Genomic DNA, 14,328 nt, shown 5'->3' on the forward strand with positions numbered 1-14,328 from the left:
TGCAGTCCTTTGTCTGGGTTTTTTTTTTTTTTGGCTACTACTGTCTCTAGAAGATGAGTTCACATTAAAAAGAGTTTAAAAAATGTTTGGATGCTCTTTTATTCCCTGTGAGGTCTAAAAATAGAAGCTGACAAAGAATTACTTATAGAGCCACTGCTCTGCTCAGAGGGTTTAGCTTATGTCTAAAGCTGTATCTTCTGACTTTGTAACAACTGAGCTGTGCAGAAGCACCAAGGCTGGGCTTACTGAGCGTAAGCAGGGAGGAGACCAAATCTTTTTATCAGCCCTCCTGTTTATCTCCTCCTATCTCCATCCTTGGAAAGAGGAGCACCAAGGCACAGCACCAAAAACATATGTGGGAATGAGAGTGAGGTGTAAGTACTGGGAGGGGTAGTGGGGAGAGGGTTAAGAGAGGTTTTATTTATTGGTAGTGCTGCTCGTGTTGAGGGGGGTGGATAGCATATGATTGCAGTCTTACATGGCTTTTTAGTGATTTCTGTAACGAGAAGACTTGGCCAATGTATTTGGGTCTCTTGATATTGCTGTAGTCTAGCAGCTTGTCACCACAGCTTGCTGTAATTGTACTGTGAAAGCTTGCTGCAAATTGTGAGAATAGAGGCAAGTATGTGTGGTGGCCACCTCTGAAAGGGTGTGAGGTCTTCTGCACTTTTTAGGGCCTCCAAGTCATTGTGTCTGGGTGCTGGAGAGATGACAACAGGGAAATTCAGCACAGAACAACTCAGGATCATGTGAAAAAGTCCGTTTGCTGGTGTTTTTGAGGGGGATTGGAAGAGAGGTGGTGTTACTGAAGTGGTGGCTTGTGATGGAAGTGAGCTGTGCTTCCTCTGCCCAGTGCTTGCTGACTTCAAGCACAGCATCCTGCTTTGGGATGCTGTCTTGATGTCATAATTGTGGAATTAGTATGTTGCTTCTGAGCTGCTGAAGGTGAGAGCTAAAAAGTTGGTTTTTGTAAGTGATAGCTCTGTGCTGGGCTCCGCTCTCCTTTGCATAGCTGTTGCATGTATCAGGGAGAACTGCAAGTGCTGGCAGGTGGCACAGGTGGTGCCAGCTACTTCTGCCATGCAAGTTGGTGGTGTGTCTTGGTCTTCACCTGACCCAAGTCCTGAAGGAATGGCCCTAACCCTCCATTGCCATTGTGTGCCTTGCAGTTACAGCCTGTTCCTTTCCCATCAGCTCCAGTGGGATCTGCCTTTTCTCTGTGTTCAAAGACTCCTGTGCTGGTAAAGGATGGTGCTTTTGCTGTGCCAGAACTGGAAAACTGACCAACTTCTTATTTCCTTTGCAGTGAGCCTGGCGGACAAGAGAGTGTGGATTGCCTCCTGCCTTGCCTCTTCTCCCAGCTGCCTGTGGTGAGCTCTCACCTGCCAGAGGACGAGGGTGGAGGAGAGCAGCCGCGTGAAGCTGGGGCAGTGTGGGTGAGCCAAAGGGCGTTTGACCGGTGGGCTTTGGCAAGTTTCACCCTACAGCAGAGACAACTGGCTCCTGCCAGGTGGATGCCTTCAGGGGACTGGACAACTCCAGCTGAACTGATGAATCTTGGCACCTGATACAAGGCTCAGGTAAGGGCACTTTCCTTGGAGCTGGGTTGTATTTTCGTCCTGTCTTCTCCGAACTCACAGACTGTCTCTGGAGCAGATGAGAATCGCACTGAGAGCTGTCATATACAGTGTTACACATGCTAGTAAATCAGCAGGATCTCATCTACGATGATGCTGGGATGCTCTGGCTTGTTGGGTATTGCTGATGGTATCAAACTGAGTTGCAGTGGAGGTTGTCCCATGGTGTTCCCAGTATCTCTGCTGAGGAAAGTGACTGTGGTTTTATTCAGTGCAGTTTCAGATACAATGCAAGTTTAGTAGGACAGGAGATAATTTGAATTTTCTGTAGCACATCTGTGATTCATCTAAAGTGATCTATGGGCAGTCATTTTCAAAGACCCCAAGACAGTTAAAACAAACCTTCCTGCAGTTCAGCTGGCTTAGCGCTCCTTATGTTCTTAAAACAAACAAACAAAAAAGCTTGCTTGTGTGCTCCTGGGTTGTAGTCAAGGAAATAAATATGTAAACAGGATCTCCTGCATCTTGGTTCATCCTGCTTGATAGTAATTTAATTCCTGAAGCCGTAATTCACTTTGTGAGTGCAGGTCTTGATTTCCTTTCTGGTAGCAGGAATGTAACCGTGTGCCGGATTTGAGCTAAGGTTGGGGATGCACAGTCCAGCGATGTGTTTTGAAGCTGTTGCTGGCCTGGGTGTTTGCAGACAGGGTTTGTTAATGAGAGAGAATCTGCACACGGGGATCAGCAGAAGTCCTCGATGCAAGTGCACTGAGTGTGTTGTCTATTTTGGGGTAGAAATTTGGGGGTCTAGTGAAAAATGCTGCAGCAGCTGTGACACTGGAGATGGGGATGCTGGCCAGTTTTGTCCCACAGCCTCAGAAGCAGGTTGACTTCTGCATGGGGCTGGCTCTCACAGAGCAGAAGCCCTGCCTGCAGTCAGCAGCACGTGGCCACCACTTCCTCCTCGGCTCGTCACCTCGTGGGCACACAGCCAGGCGTGCCTGTGCCCACCTGTAACAGCCCACAGCCCCTCCTGGGTGCCTTGGGGGGCTTTGAGGTTTCCTCAGGCTGTGGTGATGCAGTCGGAGCAGTCCCAAAGCCGTGCTCACTTTGGCTGTGCGTGGTAGGTATGTGCAGTGGTGTAATGCTGTGGCTTTGCTTCCAAAAGGCTTTGAGCATGTGGGAGAAGAGCCTCTGATGACAACTCCTCTTGGCTTGCAGCTGCTGGCTGTCCCCCCAGATTCTAGCAGGGAGATGGGCAGGTTGCTTAGCCTGTGTGGTTTGATGTACGTCAAGGTGCCTGTTTCATGCACTTAAAAAGCCCTGATGATGCTTACTCAACTTCTCACAGCTTACTTTAGTTGCTTTCACTGCTCTGCATGGCCGGGTTTATTCCAGGGTATGCCAGTGCATGAGTCATTGTTACAACTAGTAGTAGTTTTACAAGTGAGTAGCTTTAAAAGTGCTTTGCTGGCAAGTGGTGCAGACTGCAGGTATACCCTGTGAGAGGCTTTTGCCTCTGTATTAGCATTTTCGCTTGCATAGATGTGTATGCTTTTCCTTTAAAACTGTTCCCCCAAAGCAAAAACTGCAGGCTGATACTGTAGATGGCTAAAGACATAAAATACTGTGTTTAAATGTGCTTTTAAAATAGAACTTGAAACAGGAACAGTGAGTTGTGTTTCAGCAGTGGTGGGTGTGGCTGTAGAAAGTATGTACCTCTTTTACTTTATTCCACAGCAGTAGTTTCACTCTGATAGAGGCCAGAGTGGTAGTGAAGTACGGTGTGTCAAAACTTGCTTTTTTCCTTCTCCTAGCAGCAGTCTCTATTTAAAGTTAAGTGGACACATTCAGAATGAGAACACACATTTACCTAAACTCATTTCTGCTTTTTCAGTGACCTTCAACCAAACAGAAACCAACTACAAACATGTAGTCTTAATCTCAAATGGCTTGAGTAGATACTGTTCTACAGTACAAAAGATTTAAAAACTGGGTTCCAGAATATCCTCAAATCCAGCCTGAGACTGAGAACATGTTGCTATGCTGTGTTTCCCAAGAAGAGATTTCACTGATATTTTCATTTTCAAAAGCCCATCTGCTAAGTACCAGCAGGGTGATTTTGCTGATGAATTGATAAGTGTGAGACATCGTGTCGTGGCTGGGGTGACAGGGGACATGTGTGTGTCCTGAAGAAGCACTGCTGCTGGGCCATGGGAAACTCTCAGTTCTCCTGGCCAGTGAGCAGGGGTGCAGCACTAGGTTGACTGGTGGACAGAGGTTCCCCTCTCCCAGCCAGGCTGGTCCTGGCAGGTGCTATCCCAGGTGGGGCAATGGGAGCTTGGCAGATCTGACTGGAAAAATATGGGGTTTGTGGGAAGGGTATAAGAGTAAATCTGATTTATGGAGAACTGTTTTGACATGAAATCTTGGATTTTTGATGCAGATACTTTCTTCTCACTGCCAATATTTGAGATCCCAACTGGTGAATTAATTTAAGGAAAGTTGCTTTCATTCAAAAATTGGGTATTTTAATTCAGGTTTGCTGATGGCTAGATAATGTTCATTGCGGGTAGGCAGTAATGTGCATTTTCATTAAACATCTTTAGGCTTATTGTCATTGGTATTAATTTTTACTTCCTTAAATTGTAAACTGGAAGCTGCAAATGTTAGTGTGAGATGACAGATTGTGTTTTCAACTCATTCTTTTTAAAAGGAGCTAGTTCATAACTTTGTTTTGGAGTTGAATTTAAATGTGCATGGTTCAGGGCTTTCTGTTGCTTATATCCTAGTAAATTATCTAATACCACTGCTGCATAGTTCACATTTTCTTACTGTTCCTGTTCATAGCAGCTTCATCTTGTGTGTTTGTCATGGGAAAAAAAAGTCTCTTTGCTAGGAAAATACAGTACACTCAGGAAAAAATTGGGTGGCAGGCTTGGGAAAGTAATTTGAGTGGTGTATTGAAGAAAAGAAAGTATGCAGTCATACATAGGTATATATGGAGAAGCATGGCAGGTACAACCTGTTCCTATTTATAGGAAACCTGTTTACATCAAGTAAAAAAACATTGTATTTCATCAAATCCTTCAGAAAATAAATCTCAGTAGTTTCCATGAACATGAGGTGTCATTTCTCTGAAGCAAAGGCTATATAACATCACGATATCAAAACTACTCTGGAGTTTGAACGTGTGCAGAATTAAATAATAGAAATACCCCTATTCAATATATACTGTTCCAGAGCTATGTTCTCTTCCCTCTCCAGAATACTTTGACAAGCACCTCTTTGAGTGCAGTGTTGTCCTCTCTCAAGCAGCAGCACTGTGGTCACACCCCAAGGCCAGTGAAACCACTTGCCCTCTCCATCCTTCCCACTCCATCACCCATTTTCTCTGCTTTCAAGTTTTTTCCTAAATTTGGACTTTTGCACTGTTATAGAAAGAGAAAACAAAATGTGCGTATTCCAGGCATGAGACAAAAAATTGGCTCCTTTGCACAAGTCTGGTGTTTCTGGCTGCAGAGAGGCTTTTGCAGAGGTCAGTGCCAAAATATATGCGTTCTTGCTGTGTAAATCTTCCCAAGGTAGCAAGTTGCTCTTCCTTTGTTATTCTCTTAGAGTGTGGTCAGAGATGTTCAGAATAGCTTTCACTTCGTAAGTGTCTTGAAAAATTGCCCATTTAATCTGACATGCAGTTTATTTTTCCCCTGTAACCTGCAGAATATTTGTATTTTTAGCAGCATGTAAAAGACATCATTGGAATATTTTGGCCCCATAACAACAACAACAAAAAAGTCAGAATTGGGGGAGTGAAATTGCCTGTAAGTTTCACAGGAGATGTGAAAAGGAGGAGATGCAGAAGTGTTAGGTAACACGGTGAGACAGTTACTCAGACCTTGCTACATTGGAAAATTAAGCTATGATTAAAATGTACTGATCAGAGTTCACACTTGAAGTAAGAGCTGCAGCTTGGAAAAATAAAAGAACAAAATGCACTTTAACATTTCTGTCCTTGCTCTGTTTTGATTTGAGTAAATAACAGGGGAAAATACACCCGTTCCTGGTGTGAATTTGAAGAATTTACATTTTTTCCAGTGTCTGAATGGATGAATGTAAAATGGTGCCGTGCTGTGCTGATGATGCCTGATAACGGTCAGGAAGAGCCCTGATTATATAATCCCCCTTCCCTGGGGGTTTCTTCTGCCTACGTTTTCTCCTTGGTGTGTTAGATCCACCTTTGGTGAATGAGGAACTAGTTATGCCTTGACAGGTTAGGATGCTTCTTTGGGCTTCTACAGGACAACACTCAACTTGTGTTTGATGTGGGAAGTTACCTCACTTGTACATACGTGTACAGGATGAAGCAGAGCAGTGGGCATAGGCCTGGGAGACCTAGACTGGGTCTTGCTTAGACCAAGACTGGTCCTTCTCAGCACAGGTGGGGACGTCTTGCTCCGCGTTGTTTTCTTTTGGAGTTGTATATAGAAGGTAATCACCTAGAGACCAATTCACTTGTCTCATGCACACTTCAGTAGGCAAAAACTTCTTTCAGTTTCTTCTTTGATGTTAAATCTGCCTCTGGGTGCCCCTGCAGAGCATCTCCTGGCTTCCCATCCAGAGGTGGGGCAGGAGCATGGTGGTTTGCTGTCATCCACTGTGCCAAGCAGCGCCCGGCTGGCTTCTGTCCTGTGCTGGGCCAGTGTTCTGTGGCTGGTTTGTGTGTCTCCATTGAAAAGCCATGTCCTTCATACTGTTGTGTGTGCCTGAGAGCAAAGACAAGACCCCTCTTGCTCAGGTTGGGCTGTGTCTGGGTGCAGGGAGCTGGCGGTCCTGCTGCATGCAGGGAAGCTCCACGAGCACTCTGCAACCTCAGCCTGATTTTAGCTGTTGGATATGGCTGGAAGCTAAAATTGTCAGCAAATATTTTTTGTATTAGCACTTTCCTAAAATATTTCACATGCTGTGTACACATTTACTTATCTCCTTTCCCCGCTCTCCTTTTTTCCCCTTACAGCTTCTGATATGAAGAAGGATATTGAGTCTTTAATAGCCCAAGAAAAAGCAGAAATCGTCGCCAAGTATGAGAAGGTACCAGCCTTGTGCCTCTCCCCAGCATGCTGGCTGGGGCTGGAGCTATTTAATCAATTAGGAATGCATCAAATAAGAACTTTTGCCTCCCTGCAGGCTTCACCCCAGTAACACTGAAGCCATTAGGCTTCATGCCAGTTCTCCCTTCCTATACATCCCTTCTCACTACATCCCTGGAGGGTATTGAGGGTCCCATGTGTGCTCAGCATAGATACTGAAAGGTGCTGAGCTTCTGGTGCTTCAGTGCTCCCTTAATGCCAGGATGGCTTATACCCAACAGCACTGTTTTTTCTGATGTACAGCTTTTCCCAGCCTCTAGCAGAGGCATGCATGGAATGCTGGATAGGCTGAACTTGGCATTTTTCTCTTGCCTGCATTGTATTTGGCTCTTTAGTGCAAGTTTTGCTCTCCTGGTTCTGTGCCTTTTATCATTTGGGAGAGAGGGATATGGGCTTTGTGTGCAGAATGTAAGGACTGGGGTATTCCTGATGCTGGGACCAGCTCACAGGTATTCTTTCTGCTTTTAGGGCAGACAGGAAGGAGCTCAGATTGACCAGTGGGAAGATGCCGATTTCACGCTCTACAAAGTTACAGACCGGTTTGGATTCCTGCAGTAAGTCCTCCTGCCCTCTCCTTTCCTCTCTAACCTGTGTGTGTATGTGGACCATCCTTCTGCACTGAGCATGACTGGCCCAGCATCTCTCCCATAAGCAGCTTTGTGACTTGGCTTGATCAATCCCAAATGCAGAAGGAATGACTAAATGGGCCTCCTTCCTCAACTGTGCATGTCCAGGCACTGATGCTTTGAATCTGCTGCAAGACAAGGCTCAGGAGTGGTTTCCTACCACAAGCTGGGCGTTGCAAGGTGCAGTCTGGTGCTCCTGTGCCTCCATGGTGTATCACATAGGGAGGGGCCTTGTGTTTGTATCTGATGTTTCAGGGAGGTGTAGGAAGAGACCAGACAAGATACCTGATGGTCTTTGGTTCCCTTAGGAAATCTCCATCCTAACCAAGGTGCATGTGAATTAGATACACACATCCTGTGCCTGGGAAGAATGTTTAAAAAGAACTATTTTTATTCTGATTCTGAACAGAAGTTACAATGGTAGGTCTTCTGTGTGCAGGAGGAGTTTTTAAGCAATTGCTGTCCAGGAATTCTGCTTCCCCACCCTTTAAATTGCTGATCATGTGTGTATTGAAGAGGAGATACATGCCCAGGATTTCCAGTTGTATCAAGTGCTCAATTACCCCCCAGAGCTCCTGTTGGGTGGTGATGGGATTTTGGATGGTGCTTCCCCTGCCTCTTTCATACTGGGGACAGCTGTAGGAAGGGCACAAAGTCCCCAGGACATACCCCCTCAGGTGTCTGAGGTGGTCCATGAGCTGCAGCACCCTGTGCTCTTCCACACCCTTTCTTGCTCGTGGAGTAACCAGTGACCCCTTGCTTTTCCAGCGAGCAGGAGCTGCCAACCCGCACCGCCTTGGAGGAGAAGGTGAGAGCTGCCAGCTCTGTCATCATGGATGTGGCATCCTTTTCACACCAGCTGGGGAGGGAATGTTTTTTGAGGAAACTAGTGACCAAGTAAGAGCAAAGCAGGCAGCCAGAACCCACTGGTCACTGCTGCTCGCCCAGAGATGGGGACTCTGCACGATGCCCAGCTGTTGGAGCTTTTATTTTGCTGGGTCAGGCAATTTTCCTCCTCCACACAGCACTGAAAAAGCACCTCTTAAAGCAATATTGGGCTTTTCCCTCTGCTCTGGCACAGTGCTCAGCAGCTGTGGCTTGTAAAGGGGACTGCATGTGCAAGGGAAGATGGTGGAAGTTGTAGGTAACCATCACCTCCAACCTCATCTCTCCTGAGATGACAGCGTGTCCTCTGTTAGGACCCTGCTAAACGGGACTGAATCACATTTCTGCTGATCTGATGCAGTGATAGGATTTGTGTCTAGCTGGACCTGCAAAAATTTTTGTTGGCAGGGAATACTTGGGAATGCTTTCTCTATGTTAAGGCTGTATGTCTTGTTATTTTCACCAATGCTGCTTTTAATTACCATGTGCTGAAATTACCCGTTTCTGCACACACCTGTGGATTATTCCCATCCCTGATGTGTGGTCTTTGCATAGAAGTTTAAACCTAAGAGAATGAAGTTTTGTGTTTTCAGGAGGCATCTCCTGGGGCTTTTTTTTCTTAAATTTGTCTTGTCTTTTCTTCTCCCTTGCACCAGCAAAAACAGCAGGAAATAGAACGTGTGGACAAGTGGCTTAAGATGCTGAAGAAATGGGGCAAATACAGAAACAGTGACAAGGTAAGCAGGAAAATGAAGAGTTTATGTCTGGAAGGGTGAGTGTGATGGATCCTTTTGGTGAGTCAGGCCTTCGAAAAGTCAATAGAAAAACCAGAGATCTCCGGAACATTGCCTGATTCTACTTGTTAGTCTTTAATATTTTAAAGCTTTCCTAGAAATTTCTGGGTTACCAGTGTAGGTAAAAGTCCTGTTCTGACTTACGTAGCTTTAAAAAGGGTTTCCTAAATGCTGCTGCCATGCTTGCTTTTCTGCTTCCCTGTGCAACAGGAGCAAAGCAGGGATGTTTGTGTGCTCCTACCCTGTGAGAGCAGAGGTCAGTGCATACCACAAGTCACTTCTGTGTCTCCACCTTCTGGAAATTATGGGGGAGATGTGACTGATACAGCCCAGTTGATGTTCCTTGTAATTCTCCCTGGGGAAAGAATTATTTGTCTAGAACAAAACCTGGATTTTGTATTTTACTCCTAGCTGTGCCTGTGAGACAGTATTACACTGTATACACCTGTCTATGGAAATCAAGGATGGAGACACCAACATTAGGTCTTGGCTTTGGTGTTAAAATGAACTCTACACCAAACACCACTTCAAAACTGAGTTGCTTTTAATAAATAGTATCTGTTTATGTTCTTCTTCCAAACCTCTTGAAACAAAAAGCCCTTTGAAACTCATGACAAGATCCTTCTAAGGAGAGGAGAGGAGTCTGACCTGCTTGCTTGTGGCACTATGCACAGGAGAGGGCTGAAGCCTGGCATTACCTTGTTGCCATGGCCTCTGCAGCCTTCATGTTTAGCAGGAGTGGGGTGTTTGACTGGACTGCTTCTAGCTCCTGCTGGAAGTCTGGGACAAATTTGAGCTTGGTTAAAAGGGCTGTGTAGACAGAAATATCTGAAGAATATCTGCTTAGTTGTAGGGACAACATCAAGCACAGCATCCTGCTTGCCCAGCTATCAGGAGTCATGTCCAGTTCAGGCAGCCAAAGACCAGCTGTAGTCTCACTCTTAAAAAAAACTAAACCAAAACCAAAGGCCTCTTACTGACAGCAGGGATGGTGTGGAGGTGAGCTTGAGGTTTTATAATCAATCCTCTCTTCACTTCAGGGTGGTTCTAATTACTTTGTTAATCAGTGCTGCTCCACAGGGAAAATCGGAGGCTCTCCTGTGACTTGGTTCTTTCTAATTAGAAGTCAGCACTAATTGGTTAGTGATCTTGTGGGTAAACCACCAAATTCCAGCGGGATACAGTGAATTCCTTCAGGTCCTGGAGGGTGTTTGGGGTGGGTAAAGATGAGTGATTTTAGCACACCTTGGCTTCCCTGGGTCAGATGGTGGGGACAGGCAGGATCCAGCATGAGTGCTGTAGAGCAGTAGCAGTCTCTGATCCCTGTCTGTTTTGGATTTCCCTTGATAATTAGTGGGGGTGTTAAGCATGCTGTAGTTGATGTCAGTCAGATCTGCTCGATGGTGAAGGGTCAGACTGGCAAGTGGGTTTTGAGGGTCTTTGGGTCAGAAAATCAGAAAGCTCTTGTGGTGGAATAAAAGATGTTATAAATAACAGCCTGTAAATGGTCAATGACTCTTGGACACAGAGATGGCATTGTCCCATGCTGGGAGACCGGAAATGGCCATCCCCTCTCCCAGCACACAGAGAAGCAGTGCTTGGCCCCAAGTGGGGAAGGAGCAGTCTGGTGACCCTGGGGAGTAAAAAGGAGCTTTGGTTTCAGTCCTGTCCAGCCTAACACCTGTTGCCTTGCACCAAGTGCAGGCTCTAAGGTCTGTAGCAGCCACACACAGTTAAATGCAAGGATGCTGAGAGGTACAAAAGAAGTGTGGCTTCTTTTAATAAAAAAAAAGTAAAATTAGGTTGTATCCTACACCTAGATGTGAAAATCTATGCTTGTGTCAGGAGCATGGAAGCTACTCAGATACTCCTGCTGCCATCACTGGATGCAGTTCAACTGTGGCATTTCAAGGACCTTATGCTAGGATCACAGTCATGTCAGAGGGTTATGTGTTTTGTTCTAGCTAAAGTAAATGTGACAAGCCCTTGATCTGATTTTTCTAAAGCAGAGTGGGTTGGTTTTGTTCCTTCTCTGAGCACTCAGGCTGCCACATCTGCATTGCATGTTTCTTTCAGGTTTGTTTTATCACTTGGCTGGCATAGTGGAAACTCGAATGTCACAAGGCAGCCACTCTGTGTTATTTTAACAATGACTAAGGTGTCATCTTTGAAAAAATCCTATTATTGAAAACAAGAACCTTCCCTTTGATGTTAATTTTGATATGCTGTGCTTTATTAGAGGGGGAAAAAAATCTTGTGGAGGAACCACAAGCAGTTTCACAGGGAAGCTGCTCTGATTTTGAATCTGCTTGAATGATGTAGAAACCCATCTTGTTTTCCAGACTGGGACTTCCTGGAATTCAGGGCCAACCTTTTCAGTCTGTGTTCATGTGCTGGAGCTGGCAGACATCTGATCATATCTAGTGCTTGATGAAGAAGGACTTAGCAAGCAAGCCTTCGTGTTTTGCAGCATCTTAGTATCTGATCAAGGCTTAGGTTGTTGTCTCATCTTCTGTGTTGTGAAATGTGAGCAGGAGGAGCAAAGTTGTGTACCCATCCAGGGCATTGACCCCAAAGCAGCCACCTGTCAGTGGGCAAGAAAGCAGTTTTTTGAGCCCCTTGGCATGAGCCATGGCCAGAGAACAGCAGGTTTGGCTTTTTGTTCCCCCACCTGCAGCCTGTATGCATCCTCGTGTGCTGCTAGTTGCAGTCTGGATCATGTGACTGTCACAGATTATAGGAAATAAGGCTAAAAAAAAAGAGGGGGACCTTTTACAGTTCCTTGCCTGGAACAGCCTGGCTAGGAACTGAAATAATTTCTGGCATAACCTGTTTCAGGATGAGCAACAAATAGGATTATCTTAATTGAAGTAATGCCCTGGGGCTCCCTGTGCTCATCATTGCCTTAGATCTGTCTCCATCTCTGTTCTAGACATATTTTGTAACAATCTGATTTAATTTCAGTAGCAAGATCAGCAAAAAGTGACACCCAGCACAATTCCTCGCATGGGTGGGGTTAGAATGATGCAATGGTGCCTTTTTCTGGCTGAATTTCCACAAGGGAAAGGGTATAAAAATAAGGGAGTCCATGAAAGGACGACATTGTTTTGCAGAGTTAAGGTATGTCAGACCTGCAAAGAAGTGCTAAATGTTATATTTGGGATTCAGCACAGGGAGGCTCATGTGGTCTGTCTCCTCTTCGCTGCTGATTTGAATTCAAGTTTAAACAAAAGCCTGACTCTGCTTGGGAAGGCTAGGAAATGGCTGGTGCCATATAAGAATCTACACAGTTCAGGCAGCACAGTTTTGCAGATAAAAAAGGCTGTGCTGTGTGCACTGCAACAGCGGGATAATTTATTCATCATAGCCCTGAAATGGATTTCAGCCAGAAGCATCAGTCGTAGGAGGAGGATATGACCTCTGCATCATTTGCAAGCTGTGTCTTGCTGCTGGCCATGTGGGATGGGACCTTTAGAGAGAGATGTCTTTGGTCATAGATGTCTGGTTTTTAGGCAAAGCCTGCCTTTGTGCAGGAGGGAAGCCTTGTCTCTGCTAAGGTCACGGGAGTGCAGGGCACTTAATCCAGTGCATGCCAGCAAAGCGGTTTAGGATGAATCGGGGATCTGTATGGACTGACACAGACCCCCAAGAGTGAACAGTCTGCTAATGCCAGGAAGAACCAGCAGACATTTGTTGTGCCAGGGCTGGCTGAAGTCAGATCTCCTGCCTCAAATGCCATGGGATGGAAAGGGGGTTGTGTCTGGGAGCTGCAGGGAGGGTGGCTTCGCCTGCTTTTTATTTTTTCCATTTTGGAAAGGCAGGTAGCATTTTCCTTTCTTCCAAAGGTAGCCTGAGCAATAACTGTATATTCCTGCCCGCTGCCCACTTCCCACCCGCTTTAGGATTTAAATTTGCCCCTGCTTTGCTGGTACCCCATCAGGAATAGCTGCATAGGCTCCAGCTGCAGGCCCAACAGTTGAGTTGGCAGTAATCATTAACTGTATGGAAAGAAAGCCGTATGTGCTGGTGTCCACTCTGCCAAGCATCCTGCACTGCCACATCATCAGTCAGCAGGCTTCGTAGTACTGAAAGGAAATCCTCCACTCCAGGTGAAGGTTTGCACAGCTCAGTTCCCCTGGTGCATCACTGGTAGAGGATGTGAAGTCATCTTTTCTCTTTAGAAGGATCACTGTTTGAGCCCTAAAGGAATTGAGAAAGGAGGGCTGCCCCCACTTTAGGATGTTGGAGACATATGCTGGATATGGGGTGATGATGGCCTCTGTGCCATGGGCTTCGTGTGTTAAAGTCTGGAGAGGGAAGATGATCCTGTGGCAAAACTTGCAGCAAGCTTTAGACACTGTGGTTTCAGTCCTTGGCTGACACAGCCTTTCTGCAGTGTCTGGAACCATTGTTTTGACCACCAGCATCTCCCTTTATGAAGCAGTATGCTGTCTGTTCTTCTTGGCTGTGCATTGGTCTGTCAGCCTGCATGGGCCATGATCTAGGTGCTCTCTTCCCATCTGTAAGGACTGAGTGGTCTATAAGAGACAAAAGAGAGTGACCTTGAGGGTTCTTATTGACTGTCATGTGGTACAGGAGTTATCATCATGTGCTGCCTTACCTCTGTCTTTTCATCCCATCATAAATATCACTTGTATGGTAACTTCCCTGTTTTCCTTCAAGTTTCACGATGAAGAAAAGTTGCTCATTTTTTTCTGGGTGACTCACAGCTCTGAGGTTTTATCACTTCCATGTCTGGAGGTGGTGGGAGGAGGAAAGCCCTTGGATAAACAACAGGAAGGCATTTCATTTCAGTTCCATCTCAGCATGTTTTGTACCTCCCCTGTTCCTTTAGCACTTGTGCAAAGAAAATCATTAGAGACATTTACTATATGTCACAGAGGGTTGCACTCATTAAAGCACAACAATACCAACTCTGTAAATTCAAAACAAAATTATTTCCTTCTCACAGACCTGAGTATCATCATATGCCTTGGCAACTGTCAATCAGTCTGTTGTAATACATTGGAAATAAGTAATCTTTTCTGGATTGGTGTTCTTGTCAGACTTGGTACATATTCTAGTTTATTGATTTTGCCCCAGATTTTGCTTCATAAAGGTATGAGTGCTTGCAGGAGCCAGGCTTTTGTGGGCACCTGCTTTGGGGATGTGGTTCATCTAATCCTGTTGTTTTGTGTCTCCTGATGCATTGCACTTCCTTCATCCTGATTTAACGACTCTTGGGAGTTGGGTCTTTCATCTGTGGGGATGAATCTGTCCCACATGGTATGAAGGTTTG

The 14,328-nt window shown here is 45.6% G+C and overlaps 1 protein-coding gene across 3 annotated transcripts in view; it reads left to right on the plus strand.

Moving 5' to 3' along the window:
* LOC116997848 (USP6 N-terminal-like protein) overlaps positions 1 to 14,328 on the plus strand; it is a 75,496-nt gene that overhangs the window by 44,321 nt on the left and 16,847 nt on the right. For 2 of the 3 annotated variants that reach the window (XM_033062997.1, XM_033062996.1), the window contains 5 exons: positions 1,307 to 1,580; positions 6,592 to 6,665; positions 7,193 to 7,278; positions 8,119 to 8,158; positions 8,892 to 8,972. In XM_033062997.1, coding sequence (XP_032918888.1) covers positions 6,600 to 6,665; positions 7,193 to 7,278; positions 8,119 to 8,158; positions 8,892 to 8,972 — 273 coding nt within the window. In that variant the 5' untranslated portion in view covers positions 1,307 to 1,580; positions 6,592 to 6,599. Of the gene's footprint in view, positions 1 to 1,306; positions 1,581 to 6,591; positions 6,666 to 7,191; positions 7,279 to 8,118; positions 8,159 to 8,891; positions 8,973 to 14,328 lie in introns of those variants that run through there. The other variant, XM_033062998.1, reaches the window with a different exon arrangement.

Source organism: Catharus ustulatus, chromosome 6, assembly GCF_009819885.2.
Source record: "Catharus ustulatus isolate bCatUst1 chromosome 6, bCatUst1.pri.v2, whole genome shotgun sequence".
Taxonomy (NCBI): Eukaryota; Metazoa; Chordata; class Aves; order Passeriformes; family Turdidae; genus Catharus; species Catharus ustulatus.